We start from the raw sequence: 18,550 nt of genomic DNA, 5'->3' as shown, positions 1-18,550 counted from the left end.
ACAGATAATGCGCATGACAATTCCAGCCACATGCTTCCATGTTACTATTAGCTTTATCTTTATAGGCAGTGTTCATATCGAGACAACTGTGAAAACACAATATTCATTTTGTAATTGGACCTCATTAGCCTTAGCCTTTCCTGGGTGGTTCAGGTTCAATTGTGACCTCGCGCTTTCCAACTGATGGCATTGCAGTATGAAATAATTTTTTTAATTAATTACGTGCAAGCATAAGACCACAATACCAGTTTCTGCAGAAGGCCTATAATCCTGTCCCTCTGCTAGTCCTTCTAGTCTTGTAACATTCTCTATAGAAACAGTTCTATGCAATATCAACTGCATCGCAAAGGTGACGTACATTTATTTCCACCTAATGTAGAGTCAGCGCGAAAAATTTTGACTGCAGGATCCTAAAAAAAAAAGTTGTATATATTTCCACAGCCTGTCTGATCTTCAGATTTCCAGCTTCCACCATTTTATGCAAGCAATATACTGTACTGTACGGTTCTGCTGGTTGTGGTCACAAAATGCTTGAAAATTGAATGTTTGTATCGGCTCCCACAGTCCATAAACTTTTGATGCTGACTGAGCTTGTACAGCCCATATACTAAACATTGCCTACATGGCTGCAGAGACCTATGGGGGCATGTAAACTTAAACTTAAATAAAATAATTAATCAACAGTGCAAATGTAAGGCCTTGGATTCCAGTTTCTGCAGAATGCTTGTGGGAATGTCTTCTGCTAGCTGATGGGTGGGTCGTCTGGATGACGGGTAGTAGGACTGCTTGGGGGGGGCGAGGCATACCACAGTAGTAGCACTTACTGGCATTTGTGCTGGCACAAGTCTGTGAAGAATCATTTCCCTCCAGTCTATCTGTTTATCAAATTAGCATTGCCACTTGACAATTTGGAAGTGATCACTGTCACGGCATGCCGTATGCAGGCGTAAAGAACCTTGCTGTGCCAGATTCTGACCACAGCAAAAGAATTTTAAGAAGTAAGGTGAACCTGGCGCTGGCTAGATTTTTCCACAACGGATGCTGCATGCCTTTATGAATAAAAAAGGGCATTGGGAAATGAACATTAAAAGTTGCAGTGGTAATGAAACTTCAGTCACTTAAATGACACCCAGACAGCTAATAAACATGCGTGAGAAAGTGCGCTAAAAATATACTAGATAAGAACATAATTATGTCATAGTCTGTCTCATGTCTCAAGATATGAGTAGTGTTTCACACATGTAATGTTGTGGACAAACGGAATCTGAACAAGAATGCTTGCGACAGAACAGTCAGGCTGACAGACTGTATTTAACTTGGGAGGGGTGGTGTTTAGTGCACTTGACGAGAGGTTTGTGTTGTAAGCCACATCGTTTGTAGCAGAAAACGAGCTGCACCATTGTAAAAAAATATATATATTAATCACCGAAACTATCACATGTTTCGTTTGTATGTTTGAAATGTCCTATTTCTGCTTCGTCTGTCCACTATAGTACTTGCCGGAAAGCTCAGTGCAGATGACATCCTCCTCCCCCATTTGCACTCTGCGCTTTCATGCGCTTTCACTGCATTATCTCGGCATGTGTGTGTGGCAAGGACTACAGTGCCATGTGTTTCAAATAAAGTTATACAAGATTTCAAGAAATTGCCCTTGGCAATTGGCACAATTCTAATCCTCGAGCTGGAATGCTCGAAGAGGTGGACATTATTTGCAGAAGTAAAATGTGTAGCAGACTAATAAACTTATTACTTTAGGGCACATATTGCAATTTACAAATAGAAGCCAGTGATTTCTCAAGGCAGATTTACTTGGAATGAATTTTCAATTTAGCATTGATTTTCAGATAATTTTCAGATAAGTAAAGGTAGAATGCACTGCTATACTTACTTCTAACAAAATGCCTTTTTAGGTATTATAAGACAATAGTAACTGGAAGGCCAATGCATTTTGTTGCATACTTTGGGAATGCATATATTGAACGAATTCATTTCAAGTGCCTCATAAACTCACTGGCTTGCAATCTATAAATTGCAATATGTGCCATAAAGTAATTAGTCAAGTGCCTCTACAACGAAATGGACTGTATAACGAAGGAATAATTTTTTCCCGGTTCTATTGAGAGCTATGCAGTGTCCGACCTATACAATGAAGTGACCGTGTATAACGAATGATTTCAGAGGCCTCAAGCACTTCGCTATGAAGGCATTCGACTAAATAAAAAGTTGACTGGTTAAACTTTGCTAATTGTTGATTATAGATTCCAATTTCAGGCAATAATGTCTATTTCTCTGAGCAATCCAGGTTTATGATTAGAATTGTGCGTCTGCCAACAGGCGACTTCCAAGTCTGCACAACTCGTTTTGAAACGCAGGTATAGTCTCTTAACTTTTCATCCTTGGGAAGTAACAGCCTGTGTTGTGAAAGAGTGTGTTGAAGGACAGGAAGTATATTTTGTGAAGAGAATTAGAAAAGAAAATTGTACCTTTATTGTTGGGCATACATACATATATGGCAGTTACCATGTGTCGCTTTGAGAATGTGTGTATTACCTTTATGCATCGGATTTTTTCCCCCGATGCACATGTTGTTATTAACCTGTCTATTATACACGATAAAAGGCGTATTGTAAAATTGAAATGCACGACTCCTTTGTGAGCTTCTTGTCTTGCTTGACATTTTACATTCCGATTTCTTTTTCTGGTCCAGTAGATTAGATTTCAATCACGAGATGATGACAGTGCTTTTGTTATGCACAAAACACCAAAACAATGCTCAAGAATTTGCATATTCATGTAAACACTTTGGCTAGGAAAGCACTCTGAGAATACTGAAGCGATATGACACAAAAGTCCACAGTGTGTTCCATTCAGTGACAGTCAGCGAAGGAAGATGATGCCATAACTATTGGTAATAAATAAGCATAACATAATACCCGAACAGTGCTTGAAACAGTCTCAACATCTGAAAAAATGTCAATCTCGGATGTATTGCAAAAAACTTTCACAGTGATGTGGCTGTACATACATCTGGAATCATAGTGCATGAGCGACTTTCAACTGTATTTAAAGCCAAGTTGATGGTGCACTAACTTTCAACTAACGCACCATCCTTTCCTATCTATGTATAAGTCGCTTTAATTGCTGCAGTCCCATTATCAGTGTCAGACCAACTGCCCAAAAATATGTACTCCTGTATAGGAGAGTACATACACCTTGCATACCTTTCAGATACAAAGTTAATATTTGCATTTCACTCTTTACAACAGTTCGAAAAGACATCTGAATATAATAGCTGGTTATTTGAATTGTTTTGGCAAGCTTCAACCAGAACTTGCAACTTATGGTAAAAGACGAAGCTGTGATCACTTTAAGCCGAACATTTCTCAATGCTGTTAAATTTTTCACAAATGAAAAACTACCACTTTGAACACTGTACTAATGAAAATGAAGATTTTTTATATGTATTTCATTATATGCAAAATTTTTGTTACCACAAAGCTACAGGCAATTTTGTTTTCATTACCTCACATACACAAATGAGTCTCGAGACACACTGATGCTACTCGCATTGAAATCAAATGTGAAACTCCACTTGGAACTCTAGCTATTAATATGCTTGAAACATATGAGTTGTACACTTTTAAATATATACTTTTCATGGTACAAGAATGCATTATCACAAATACATGGGCTTGAGATTGCACTCATAAACTGAAATATCTTGCGATACTCTGCAGCACAGTTTAAGTATGAAGGCACTTTTTAAAAGAACACTGTGCCAAACTATACAGTCATCATAAAACAAATAGTCAATAAACAGCAAAGCAGAGCACTGGAAACACTATATGATTAACGATTGAGTAACTATCATTACGCAGATACCCAGCTGTCAACAAAACAAATTTTTTATACAAACTTTAAAAGTGCATATGAACAACATGTGTTATCATCACAACCACTCCACAGAAAGTCTGCTGCTAAATGTGATTTGTACTACATAACAAACAATATAGTAAAGAAATGCGCGAGCAGTCATAGACGCAGCTATGATGGCCACAATTAGATATAACTTGACAGACCACTAATTGAGGCGACAACTAATGTCGTTTTTGCTTCTATCCTTTCTACAAAATGTCACCTTAAGGCGTGACGAAAACAAAAGAAGCTCTTAGCCGGGAACACCAAAGCTAGCATTAAAAAGGCAGTCGTAAATACAGCTAACTTGTGAGCAATGGTTGTGGCCGAAGATTCAAACATTCAGCCGCACGCAGGCACATATTTAATCACAGCTGTGCGCTAGTACTTTATGGTAGGCATGGCATTAAAATTTGTAATGACTCCTCACACTGACACGGAATTTACCCTGTCTGGAGGATGAGACTGTTTTCAGCCAGCTTCAATTTTTGGCTGCCATCGCAGATCTAAAGTACCATGATAAAAGCAACGTTTTGAGTTCCTTACATCGGAAATTTAACAGCAGATGAATTCCACCACATCATCTTTTATGAAAGCCTCCAAAGAAGGTCGCTTCTTCTCCGAGTGGTTCCATGGAAGTAATGTGGTAGGGTTGGAAAATGTTCAAAACAAGACACAAAACATGCTTAAACACAGACAAGTCTAAACAAGCCCTCATAGCAGCGTCACAAGATTAGTTAATCATAGTCTGAGTTTGCGCTCTATTCAGAGACCGGCTCGAACATGGGAGACAACACTACATTTTTGCTAAGACAGCCTGCATGCTATGCTGACATGTGACACAATCGCACACTTCAGATAACTCTACAAACATTGACTTCAACAAGCTTGATGTCACCAACAGTTGAAGAAGCACTTATCTCAACAATCGGTCGCTGGAAAATCTGCAACAGTTTGTAAGGTCTGCTACTACTGCTTCCACGTGCACTCAAGATAAGATAAAATTGTGAAAGGCAAAGTTTGACAACTTCCAGGTCGAACAAGTGCTTTTTACACACCATCAAACTGCCCATGCTGTGCAAGTGTAAATGAATCTGCTCTAAAAATGAGCAACACGGCCTCCACAATTGAGAAAGCTGAAAATGCCCAAATGAGGAACATTTTAGGAGTACCGATGGAAGTTAAATGCCACAAGAAAATACGATGTCCCCAAAAGAAATTCTTTGGCAGTTTGATGAAATACTCCGTCGTAAGCTCTGCAAGTTGCTCCTCCTCACGACGGCCGCAACTCCATTCACAGGTTGATCCTGAATGAGCTGTTGAAAGTGGTGAACAGTAAGTAGTCAGTATGTTTCATGACACCATGAAAACTTAGAAAGTACACGTTCCAGGAATACCATGAAACTAGGACCATATCTCGGAACAGTTCCTTTTATTTTCCTTTCTTCCTGCATACCATCATTGGCTCACACGAGAACAATCAATTACTAATGATATGAAACTGATAACACACTACAAAATACAGCCCTTGTAGCCCCTCCTGTTATCTTGTATTTGCTATCTTCAAAGAGCAACTGCTGACGGCTCACCATAGATAGAAGGCTGCACTCTAAAGACAGCACGAAATAATGGATGTCGCTCTTATCTAAGCTTGGTTAGGCACTTGAGATGCTAGATAGCTTTGCATGTTCAGATACCATTAACACAAACTGCCATCATAATCAGTGTTTGACTTCTGCTATTTTCGGCCAAGTTGCTGCTTGCAGATATCCCCGCGCGCACACTTCCGGATGTTGTGAGGACAGCTACACCACAACTGCAATCTCAAGAAGCAAGGAAGAAGAAAGCCTATATAAATGTAAACTATTAACATTGGTCACGACTCGTGGTTTAACAAAGACAGCAAATGCTGTGTTTCTTGACTGTACAGTAAAGAGCAACGCTACATTAGTTTAGCCTGCTTACACATTTGTTCAAGACCTGATTTTCATTTTATTTGATGGGAAGAGGTTCGTAATTAATGAAGAAAAGTAATAGTGTATTTTGCTGAACTCCACACCTGAACAGCAATGACGGTGTGGTAATGCTATGACATATTTTGAAGTATTTCCCCATAATTAAGCCATTCTTGTCCAAAAAAAGTCCTTGAAGCTTCGTAGTTTAAGCCCCTGGCTTCTCTAGAATGCAATGCAATACTTGTCTATTGATGAAATATTAACCAGTCCCTAGCTATCGCTGTTAAAATCCCATGAATCTCATGAAGTGCTAGCATAGAAACTTCAAGCCAGACTTTTGTTCTTGTGTATTTTCTCGGTTCCCAAGATTCTATTCACAGTAAAACCGACATTTCTGGTGTTCCAGATGTGTAATTTACCAATTCTGTTGAACTTATCATCTTGTCATTAGTGTACTTTTAGGTTGCACTTACTAGTACTATACAAAACTTCCATCTAAGATCATGTGCACGGAGACACTCACTTCATGAAGTCAGGTGCTTTTGAGATGGCGTGTTCAAACTCTGCAAATGCTAGGAGCCTGTCTTCATCCAGATCGGATTCCTTGAGAATCTGAAAAAGAGGACATACCGCGCGTTCGGCCTATGGAAAAGAAGTTTCCTGGTTATGTGTCTAAAACAAGCTCTTCATGTACATTGGCATACCTGCCAAGTTATGATATTCATGTATCGCCATACCTGCCATACAAAAGTTTTCCATAAAGCTTACGAATTCTGGCTTGTTTTATGTTTTTACTAATGCTGTGTCAAGGTTTACAAAAGTTTGATTTGAACTTCCTTCCTCTCCTTCCTTGTAACAAAGCAGCTAACTTTTCTTTACCTCTTCACAAAAATAAAAATTCTTGGACGGTTTATGACAGTTTGCTTGGGACTAAATTGGTCACCTATATAAAGCTGGAAATTGTACACGCATGACAGTGTTCTTGAAAATAGTCCTACTATCTCAACCGTGCTTGTTTACGCCGGGAAAGAGAACACGGGCATAATTTTTTACTGCAGAACTTGTATTAATATAAGACATAAAATACACCACTCAGTGTTATGTCCTTATTTTATATTATCACTTCACACTTTTTTGTTTTGGCAAGTGCGAAATTGTTGCGAGTAGCAAGCTACGCTACTTTAGTATTTAGAAACGCAAGAACCTATCACACCACCAGACTATTAGGCGCAGTAATACATGTGCAGTCAACGCCTGTAGCTTCCCTTCGTTGCTGCAGAATATTGTCAGCAAGTATAGTAATAAACACCTGTTGCACAATGCAAACCATGTTTTCTGACACGGATCTTTTAAAGAGATCAAGAGCTGTAGCAATAATTGTTTAAATCACACAAAAAAAATTAAATTCTGGGGTTTTACGTGCTAAAACGACAATGTGATTAGGAGGTGCGCCATAATGGGGGGCTCCAGACTAATTTCACCATCTGGGTTTCTTTAGCATGCACCTAAACCTAAGTACACAAGTGTTTCTGCATTTTGCCCTTATCAGAATGCAGCCGCCATGGCCAGGTTGGAACCCGTGACCCCGTGTTTAGCCATGCAACACCATTGGCGCTAAGCGACAGCGGCAGGTTCAAATTACAGCCGACTCCCGTTAATTTGGCTTCGGTTAATTAGACTTTCGCTAATTTCGAACGCACTGGAAAGTCCTAGCGAGAAACCATGCATTGAGAGGTATGGAAGAAAACCTCTTTATATTTCAAACGCGAAGGCAAGCCGCATTGAAGAATTTGACCTCCAGCGGCACGGCACGCCCTAATGCACGCTGCGATTACCAAAAGCTTGAAAACACAATAAACTAAGGGAAGATGGCACCACGGTTTCAAGCTTGAAGCTGTTTCACTTTGATCTTTTAGTGGCTGACGCTCATTCTGCCTGTGAAGCCATCAGTTCCCGCTTCATGCAGTGTCCTGCCTTTGCTGCATGCTGGTCAAGATGCGCTTCAAGAACAAGAAGCAGAAAGATATTATTACGTTGTACTTCAAGCAATGAAAAAGATTTGAATTTGTTAATTTTGCCGCCGCTTGTTAATTCGACCTTTAGGATAATTCGGTCAAATCTTGCAGTCCAGCAAGGTTCGAGTTAACATGAATCGACTATACAAGGTACCATAGTGGAGACTCTGGTTTAATTTCAGTCATCCGGGGGTTCTCTAACGTGCATCTGAATCTAGGCACACGAGCATTTTTACATTTTGCCATCATTGGAATGCGGTTGCCGTGTCCGTGGAATCGAACCAGCAACTTTGGTTTCAGCAGCAGAATGCAATAGCCACTAAGCCAAGCCACTACGCCACTAAGGTGGGCGCACCAATTACTGTTGATCCACTTACATTTTCGACCAGCTGTTTGACTTCGTAGTCTGCGAACACCTGTCCGCCTCTCTGCGTCAGTCGGCCGATGACTTGCTTCAGGTCCTCAGTAGATATCATGTCATCCTCATTGAAGTCTGAAAAGTGTAGCCAAAATTAGGCTGAAGACCACGTTCGCCAGCACTTGGGTAGGCACCGCAAAAAGGAATGCAGTTTTAAGGCTGGCGATGCTGATTTACAATGGACTCCTAGTGAAGGTGATGTCACGTAGGGGTCATCGTGGCGTGTAAATAAAAGTGGGCCATTTACAGAGTTATTGTGGCGCATTGTCAAGGCAGTCGGAATGGATTAAGCATTATGAAATAGGATGTGGCACAATACGTTAGTTTTTTTTTTTTTTTTTTTTTTTTCCGTGTTTGCTCTGCACTGTCTGTTGCTCACTGTCTCTGCCAAGAACAAGTGCCAAACACAGCGTGATCGTGTAAAACCAGCGTCCAGCATAAAATTCGTTATGAATAAACAAGCACTTTTAGCAACCAAGAGATTGAAACAAATTTTTTTTTTAATTTACAAGATAGAATCAATGTACACTACAGTCAACCTTTAAAGAGAACACCTATGCAGTAACAAAGCCAACTGGAACAGTTTTTACGTTTTTCTCGGGAAGAACTGCCTGATACAATCAGCTGGACGTAGCTACGCATAAAAACAAATTTGTGGGCTATGCCTTGTCTCAGCAATAATCAATAGCAAAACAATATCTGCATGTTCTCGATCTTTAATGGTGGACTGTACTGTACATGGCCAGAATGCAACAGAGCCCTTTACTACTTTTCCACTAGTCGCGAAACTTCAGGCCAAGTTTGCTCTAGGGAGACCAGCTGCCACTAGGGGCGCCACTGCAGATGAAGAGGCTACGATTGCCGGTGTCATCGGCTTGCTTTGGCGCATTAGAATTGTTTGGATGGGTTTAGGCCTGATCGCACTAGGCCGACACTATGCCGATTTTGGTCTTTCAACTTCCTGCAACAGCTGTCTTGCGTCAACGGCCATGTTGGCAAGAGTGGAGTAGTTGACAGAGAAGTTAGATTATTTTGTTGCCACACTCCAATGACACATTCGTCCCTGCACCAACGTGGCTGTCATGTAATTTTCGCTTCTGATTTCTATACATGCTGCTCGCTTTTTTTTTGTCATTCTTTACAAGACATATAGCATATCTGCAGTAAGGGACAGTTAGAGCGCGTGCAACTTCCCGCATTTGAATACCGATTTATTCAACCAGTGAATTTGTTCACACCTGCACGTACTGCCAAAGTTAGTTGTTCACTTCAAGCACTGTATAAACCACGCAGCGCTGACACAGAACAATGGAATATTGCAAGACTTGCTGATTTTCAAATATGAGGTTAGTTCGATTCGCCTGTATCGCTGTGAACCTGTTGACAAGAATTCGGAAATTGTGCAGCTCAATTTCTTCGGTGCAGGCCCAGCGCAACACTTGAAATGAATGTCAAGGAGCAGACGCAGTGCAGGCGTTATGTTTTTTTCCGAATAATGTACACGGAGCACGGAGATTAACCATGACCGTGATCTCCGTACTCCGTGCACAGTGCACGGAGATCGACACAGCCTCAACCTCGATTTGTACGGCTGGCAAGGGCTGACAATCATGTATTTCAACTTCGGAAGCATGCTTAAACACACCCTAAAAGTACTAATAAAAAATGTCACAGTTTCGCCCTAAGGGCGAAGCAATGAATGCGATAGCAACACAGCAATGTCATACGAAGTAAGGTGAGCGGCTTTGGTAGCAACAACACACAGAACTGTTGTCGACGCCATCGGCGTTTTGCCCGCGTTCGCTCAAAATGCGTGCGGCGTTGGTGACTGTTGCCGGAGCCTCTGATATAAATAGGCACTGCGTGCCGCAGCTAAACGTCGCCTCCCTTCCCTCCCCCTCCCCCACGGCCTCTCGCTCGTTGGAAGAAGGCGCATTTGCTCTACATACATGGTGATTGTGAAGGAGAACAGAGACGCCTACTTCTGCAGCCCTTAAGCGAGCACGGCGCAGAACGCGAGTTTGTTCTCCGCCGTGCGTTCACTCCCCGTGAAAGACGCGCCCCTCGCGCCCTTTCACTCGCACATACAGCGTTCGGCGCGCGGCGACGATTTCTTCTCCAAATGACGTCATACGGAACCTCACGGCGACGGCGACGCCGACGGCAGAAATCTGCTTTTGAGTGTCCATATAAGTGCTATCGCAATAATATAGGGTGTTTCAGCTAACGTTAGCCAAGCTGTTAAAGAAAATAAAAGTACGGCCTGACAACCGAACACTGTTGGTCTCATACCTTGCACCATTACTTTTCCTTCTTTTTTTTAAAGACGAAAGCGTTTTATGCCGGGTTCCGTGATGAACTTGCGTTACGGAGGTAATGTTCGGCGGCAACGAGTAAAATATGTTTTGCTGACAGCATAGAAATGGATACAATAATTACTCGAGGAAACTCTGGCACAAGTGCCTACATGTGCCATCCATCGGGATGGCACACGTAGGCACTTGTGCTAGCATGGGAATTATGGGAAGTATAATTGCAGCAGTTCAGCCTGTCGGGGTGGCCAAATCGATGGATGGCACATGTAGGCACTTGTGCCAGCATGGGAATTATGGGAAGTATATGGGTTCACCTAAACTTCGTCTTTCTAGCTTCAAACGGCTTCGTGACTTTGTAAACTTGTAAACTTGTAACTTTGTAACTTGACTTTGTAAACTTCAACGAAGTACTGAGTAATAAATAATTAAATAAACATTATTAAAGGTTTATTATTAAAAGGTCCCACAGCAGGATCGAACCCAGGACCTGTACAGAAGCCCTGACATTGAAACCATTATGCCACGGATGCATGCATCGACACTCAGGCTTAGAACGCCCTTATCGATTTCTCGCGGGCAAGTCAGCGCATTGAGACGCCTGATGCGTTTCGATTTGGCCACCTCGACAGGCTGAACTGCTGCAATTAGTAGCAATTGTGCGTGTTTGCAGAGTATTCTGCACTTATAGAGGTATACATTGCTCTGAAATTAAGGACAGTGAAGGCAGATAAAGCGTATAATAAACAAAGCCACAGGAGCGTCTGAATCCACAAGCACGAACATCAGACAAATCCATGTACTTCTCATCGTTCCCATGGTGGCTGAACGATCGCAGCGCCAGAGTATCCCTCTAGTAATTATTGTAGGAAACTCTATGGTTGACAGGGATGGCGCCGCCACCTAGGAGCAGTGAAGCGAAGTACAGTATAGACCACTTATAATGTAACCGCTTATAGTGCAGGACCTGATATAGTAGTCTTTTCAGACTCCTGTTAATTTTCCCATAGCACTCCATGTATACGCATACCGCTTACAATGCAGCCGCGTGAGACGAAATACCGGTTATAATGCGGCTTCCGCAGGAAAATCTTGCCGACAAGGGCGGTAGCGAGCACGCTTCTCAACGAGGTGCGCCCACCGATAGGAGAGGAGATCAACGAGGGCGATGCAGAGGAGCATGAGAGGTGGAGCATGAGTCCAAGGGCGATAAAATCGTCGCCGCACACCGTATGTGCGAGTGAAAGCGCGTGGGAGCGTGCGCCTTCACGGAGAGTGAACGCACAGTGGAGAGCAAACGCGACTTACATCGCTTGAAAGGCCGTAGGGGCATGGGAGGGAGGGAGGGGGGGCGACGCTGCGCTGCGGCACCAAATGCGTATCTTGCAACCGGGCGCAAGGGGAACTGGCGACGCAATGTCCCACGCGAAAGGAGCAAAGCGGGAAGGCAGCACGGGAGGGAGGGAGGGGGGGGAGGGCGGCTTCTACTCTGCCAACAAATGCGTTCTTCTACTTTGCGCCTGTGCCGGCTGTCGGTGTTGTCGCGTGCACCGTATCTTGATAGCGATCTCCACACGGCTCTGACCTTTGTATGGGCTGTGCTTACGCCGCTCAGTTTCCGTTGAAGCGATAGACCACACGAACCTTCACTCACTGCGGCGGCCGCATTTCCCCACGCCCGCGTTTTGACAGTGGTTGTCTGCGGTCATCGAGTCTATTCATGTTTGCTTGTGCGCGTTGACACCACGCTTGTTAATTCAGTTAGTAAGCGAATGTTTCAAGTTTATGCAGCCGATAAAACTACTATCCCTACTCCTTATAGCTCTCTACTAATTTGCTATCGCAATTAATGCTTCGCCTTTCAGACGAAACTGACTTTTTTTTATATTATTACTTTGTCTGCTTTATGCGAAAATCATGGGTACTTGGACATTAACCTTTCAACGTTCGTAAATTTAAACGGATGCAAAATTCCCAGTCGCACGCTTCGATTCTCGGATACGCGCGGCTGCTTGGTCTACATGTTTTGCATACGTGCAGGGCAAAAAAATTGTTTTAGTTATAGTGCGTACCGCTTATAGTTCAGATATTCACGACTCTGGCGACTTACTGTGATGAGGAAACAACGACAAACTCGCCGGTTTCCAGGCAGACGGGAGCTTGGTACACGAAACACAGACTTTAAACTGACACGCTAACACGATACAGATGATTTACATACACATGTACGTGGCTATAGTTCGGAAGTTGTCCTTCCATATAAAGCACGTGCCTAGCACTCGCCCGTATACATCGTCATTGTGGTGCCCGTGACGGTGGTTGTGACGGTAGAGCGCTGTTGTGGCTACGTCGCTGCTGTCGCGTCGCACCTTGTCGCACCACGCCACTCCTTGTCGCGACGTGGAAGCAGGAGAAACAGCAGGCCGGTAGAGCACCAGGCCACTGCTGTACTGGCCAGTAATGCCTGACCTGCAACGCCTCGGCTGCTAAAACGGCACGCTCGGTCGGCGGACAGGTAGCTCAGGCGCCCCGGTGGCCAGCAGGAAGCACTGCCCTAGGCCGCTATCACAGCAGGCCGCTGGCGCGCAGGAAAGCCCAGCCACGAACTGGATCCCTGACCAGGTCCGCACGGTAGCAGGATACCCGGTCGCCAGTACCCGAGCCTGGAGCCGCCGTTTGCGAGCTTGCGTTCGAGGCTGCCGCTCGCTCTCACGCTCTGCGTGCTCTCGTGTCGCTTCTTCGTTCGTGGCACGTGTCGTCATCTTCCATTACCATCATCACCAATCCTCTTCTTGTAGCCACAACACAATTATCATTCGAAGCAGGTATTCTCGCCACCGCACGCCACTATCCACATCATCACACTTACGTTATAAACGGTCTACACTGTACTGCATCGTCACACTAACGAGCGCCAACAGGGGGCACTTCGGTAGTCACAGTACAGTGGAGGCTCCAACGCAGTCTAGCCTGGTGTTGGCACTTTCGGCACATGGTTTGTCTTTCGCGTCGGTTTAGCCTGTGGTGCCTCGTCACCTACGGAGTGCAGCTTCAACATGCATCAGCAGTGCTTACACGCCGCCTACTGCTTCGCTTGCGATGGCCCCAACTAAGATAACTGCTGCGCTATGTGGCAAAGAAAGGCAATGGCGCGTCAACGAGCGAATCTCGCTTTGGCCCGGCAAGAGACACACTAATGTGAAGCAGAACGCCTTTGCACATTCGTGGCGCCTAAAGTCCCTAGATTTCCTACTCTCTTTTTTTGTTTTTTAAATGCAAGAAATATCTAGGGACTTTAGTGGCGCGTGCTGCGAACTCTGCCACTCGCATTCCTGAAGCTGAGCGCATCATAACTCAACTGGCTGCCCAAGACACTACGGAGTCAGACCAAAATGCTCGTATCGTTGCCGAAGCATCTCGGCAGCTGCCGCTCTTCAACAGGACGCCGCACGCCAAGCAAACATGCAACACGGTCGCCGGCCCGCAAATCATTAACTCACGGTCTGCAGCAGACCGTGAGTTAATGAAGCAAACATGCAACAGCTTCTGTGAAGACATCTTTCACTTTTGAGTCCTACCGATTCCTGTGAAAGAAGGATCAACCATAATTCTTTTGACAGCTTGGCAAACAGCTGGGGCACTCGGTGTGTGTGTGTGTGTGTGTGTGTGTGTGTGTGTGTGTGTGTGTGTGTGTGTGTGTGTGTGTGCGTGCGTGCCTGGTGCGTGTGTGTTGCTGGAGCAATCACACTGTCATTGCGATGTTTTCTTTCGGCGGTTGATTCAAGCTTTTCTGCCCATGATAAAAGGCAAAAAGAGCACGCAAAGCTGCTACCAAAATCACACGAACGCACCGGCCAGCTGCTTTGCCGCTTGCCAAGTGCCCCCTCAACACATGTGCCCCCTCTGAACCGGAGGCGCCACCACACAGTCTAAGTTGGCAGCATATGAAGCTCTCGTATAGCGTGACAGAAGTTTCGTGACCAGTAAAAGTATCAAAGGACTCTGGTACTACCACTCAGAATATATCCAGTGCAAAGTGACAACCAGCCATGAGCATGAATGTTCTCCATTTGAATGCCACTGATTGGTCCTTTGTCTTATGAACACTTTGCGGGCAAGCGAGCGCGTTTTGATTCGGCCTTAGCAAGGAGCAGTTAGAACGCAGGCGAGAGCTTGTGCAGACAAGAAACACGTGGATAACACAGGCTTCTGAGAACGAGAGCGAGGGTGACGTGGCATCACGGCGATGCCCTCACCCCTCACGCAACACCTGGCACGCTGCCGCAGCTGCAGGTGTTCCCTTTCGCCTGCTCTGCTCCATCAAAGTGCGCTTGTGATGTGGCGTTGCAGCCAATGGGAATTTAGGTGCCGTTTCACTGCTCTGAACGCCGGCTTTTTCACTCAATTTGACGGTTTGACATAAAAAATACACATGAAATTATGTGTAAAACATAAATTATAGAACTTACAACCACAGTTGCCGTCATTCAATCTTATAGGGAGGCTATCACCACCAGCATCCTTCGCAGCTGCCACAGCAGCAACAGCGATCGGAAAACGTGACACGAGATTTGTCGATACCACTTATGTGTTCCTTTCCTATGCTAACCTCAAAAGATACACATGCAATGCAACACTGCAATTCTAAATGAGCACAGTTTTGAAGGATTGCAAGTAACGCACCGAATATCTGGAAAGCATATTCTGTCTTCACGCTCCGCGGCGCCTTGTCGCTGAAGACCGACATCATGTCCAGGAAGTCCTCGAAGGTCATGTGGCCATCGTTGCTTGATGAGAAGACCTTGCATATCCGGTCTCGGAAGGGGTTCACTCCCAGCTCTGGCATGTTGAGGATTTTGTCCATCGGCAGTTTGGCATTTCGGTCCTTGGACACCACCTCTGGCGCCAGCTGCTTGAACCTCTCGTACGCTCTGCAGAGAAAGTTAGAAAGGTGAACCGAGCTCAAATGAATGCTTCTGGCATGTGTGTTTGATTTGGCTGTTGGTAACTCCATCCTTAGTTGAGGCATGGCGTAAGATTTGATTAAACCCAATTGTGTTCCCCTGTTATGATGAACAAAAATGTACAGTACGCTTTTAAAATGAACACAGAATTCAAAACTTAGTCATCGATTGCAGCAGAGATACTATCACATAAAATCTTACAGGCTATATTTGCATGCACGAATGTGTGCCTTGCGCTTCACAGGAGACTCTCTTTTCCGATAAAGCTGAACAACTGCTGCTTCTGCCTTGTTCACTTTGCTAGCATTTTAGGTGTTCCCTTTAACAGTGTACCATACTCTCTCGAGCAAGACAAAACGGAATACCAAAACTGCTTTCAAATTGTTGTGGTGGCTAAACACACACACCTGTCATAAAGGTGTTTAATAAGGCTAAAACATTTAATGAAAAAGCTACTCGATCATTACGCAGGTTCCTAATCACACCCATTCTACCAGTCAACATTGACGTTCATATAGTCAGTGTACTCGTGAATGAGTATTAGCATGATGTAATGCACACAGTGCTGAATTCTGATGTGGGTGGAATGCAAAAATGCTTCCGTACTTAAATGTACGAGCACATATACAAGAAATCCAGGTGATCAAAATTAAAATGGAGCCCCTTGCAACCCTGGCCCCTACGTTGCTTTCTAAGACACATTAAACCCTATGAATCACTCCCATTATCCAATCAGGTCACAATTAATACACAACATTTGCACATACATGTAACCATACAGAACAATTTAATAATACAAACAAGCTGCATATAGGGTGACATATTGAGGCCCTAAATGATCATGCAAAACTTTCTCAAGTCTTTCAGTATACTGGAATGCAACATGCAGCAGAATATTTTTAAGAGGCCCACACCAGAGAAAAGCACCTCAGATTCCTCAGCTGTGTAAATGTTGATGAGATGTGTTGCTACGACTGTTTTTGTTCAAACTTCAGTGTTAAAAATTAGTGTTTGCTCATTGGTTTCGGTGACATTTCTGATTTTACATTATCCATGCGCACAAAATAGACATAGAGAAGAATTAACACTAGCTGTTTATTGTGTTGCTGTATGTTGATCATGATTACTGCACAATCATAATCTTCCCCATGCAGCGATCTACATATATATAGGGTAGCACTTACTGCATTAATTGAATCTTACCTCATAGCTTAACTTTATTTCAGTCCCTACAAAATTATTACGTATGCAGACTATTGTAGACTAGTGAATCCTAAACACTCATGGTATCTATACCCACTGAGATGCAATAAATTATTGCACAGTTCTTTAATACGGGTGTCACACGGCGCACTTTTGATCGCGATCAAGATCGACCCAGATCGAATTTCTCGGTCGTGAATGGCTCCTCTCCGATCGCAGTCGAGAATTTCGATCCGGATCGGGCTTGACCGCGATCAAAAGTGGTCGTGTGACACCGCAGAGCGAGTGTCATACACCCGACACTTCAGCTAGCTTCACTTCACTTGCATCACACAATGACAAAAAGAAATAAAAGTAATGGCTGCTACTGGTTTATTCGTGCTAAATAAGAGCAACCTTTTGTTATGCTGTCCTTTTTAGCATGAGCAATTGCAGTTTACGCAAAAGCTGTTTATTTTCCATTTTATTTTTTTGCCGACGGAATTTGTAACTTAGCTGCTGCCAATGCGTGACGTCAATATAGAGCGAAACCCGACGACGCGCGTAGCGAGATTGAAACACAATGTCACTATATACACACTCGAGGTCAAAAACGCACGCCCTCAGTCGAAAGCGCGCTGACGACATTCCATCCGTGTTCCGGGTCGCACGGCATGCATATAGTTCGTAAAAAGCAAACAAAAAAATAGCCGGCAAAAATCGCCGTCGTCCGCTTACACGATTATCTCGCTCTTGGTGAAAAAAGTCAGATCCTGCAGGAACAGAAAAAAAAGAGAGAGAACCATTATATGGAGTCGGTTAAAATAGATCTCCACGAGCGCTGCATGGTAGCGTTTCTATCCTTCATCCTACCTGATAATCGTCGAGCTCTTCCTCCGTGAAAACGCTGTGTTGCTGGCCCATGACAAAAGAAAGCCTAAACGACGGCTATTGAGCGAACCAACGCGAGAGGAAGGCACAGCGCGAGGAAGGAAGCACAAATGTAAAAACCCGTCGACGTCGAAAGGAGTGTCGTCTTCTTGGCAAGCGACCAGCGCCCGCCAGGTACTACGTCAGGAACTTTCTTGAACAGCCTCCCCGCAACGCCAGGTTGTAGAGAATGTGCCAAGTGACCCACCGAAATAAGGACCGAGAGATACATTAAGACACTCCATTTCTACGCTGCATCCATGCGCACACTAAACCAAAACAAAGCGCTCATCGCGGTGTGCGTGGCACGCGCGGTGACTCAGCAACAGGCATCCGCGCTCGCATTTCGCACGCTTCTCCTTTTGTTTGTTTTTGCTATAGTTTCTTTCGCTTTTGTCGTCGAGTGCGCCGTTCGTGACAGCTGATTGAACGATCGTGTTTGCCGCTCGTAAAGCGCTGCGCGTCTCGCCAGGGTCTCGCCGTTATATATATATATATTTTTTTTTCGACGACAGCAGCTGCGTCGGCTGCGTCACAAAGCGGCCCAGTTTCTTGCCGTGACAGCGGCAACTTGTGCGTTGCGCTCCTGCGTAGTTTGTTTAGTCACTAAATTAACGTAGCCGCGCAGTCCCAATTCAAAACCCAACCAATTTACATCGCTAAATTATTTACGAACTAGCAGATCGTTGCGTTATCTAAAGAACAATGCCTAAACTGATTTTTTTATAAAGACGTCTTTATAAACAAGATATTAGTTTACTTTTCTGCCGATAGGTAGCAGGACAATTGAAAAGTGCCACATTGTTGATCGCGTATTATGGCAATTTTTGAAGTGCATGTTTGTCGTGAGTGGAGCAAC

General features: G+C 44.1%; 1 protein-coding gene across 2 annotated transcripts; it reads right to left on the bottom strand.

The window, feature by feature from the left end:
* Positions 1–2,464: 2,464 nt before the first annotated feature.
* On the bottom strand, positions 2,465–17,998 carry LOC119466045 (calcium and integrin-binding protein 1). Of its 2 annotated transcripts, XM_037726542.2 has the most exons (6): positions 17,635–17,991; positions 17,500–17,534; positions 15,299–15,546; positions 8,263–8,378; positions 6,394–6,482; positions 2,465–5,231 (listed from the first exon to the last, which is right to left on the bottom strand). In XM_037726542.2, exons 1-6 carry the CDS (start codon positions 17,683–17,685, stop codon positions 5,210–5,212), a joined length of 561 nt encoding a protein of 186 aa, XP_037582470.1. In that variant the 5' UTR covers positions 17,686–17,991; the 3' UTR covers positions 2,465–5,209. The 2 variants fall into 2 exon arrangements, with proteins under 2 accessions (XP_037582470.1, XP_049513317.1); XM_049657360.1 differs by lacking the exons at positions 2,465–5,231; positions 6,394–6,482 and adding an exon at positions 7,092–7,870 and having other exon boundaries at positions 17,635–17,998.
* Between the last annotated feature and the right edge of the window lie 552 nt (positions 17,999–18,550).

Source organism: Dermacentor silvarum, chromosome 10 (genome assembly GCF_013339745.2).
Source record: "Dermacentor silvarum isolate Dsil-2018 chromosome 10, BIME_Dsil_1.4, whole genome shotgun sequence".
In the NCBI taxonomy this organism is placed as follows: Eukaryota; Metazoa; Arthropoda; class Arachnida; order Ixodida; family Ixodidae; genus Dermacentor; species Dermacentor silvarum.
This window is presented reverse-complemented; position numbering and strand designations above follow the sequence as displayed.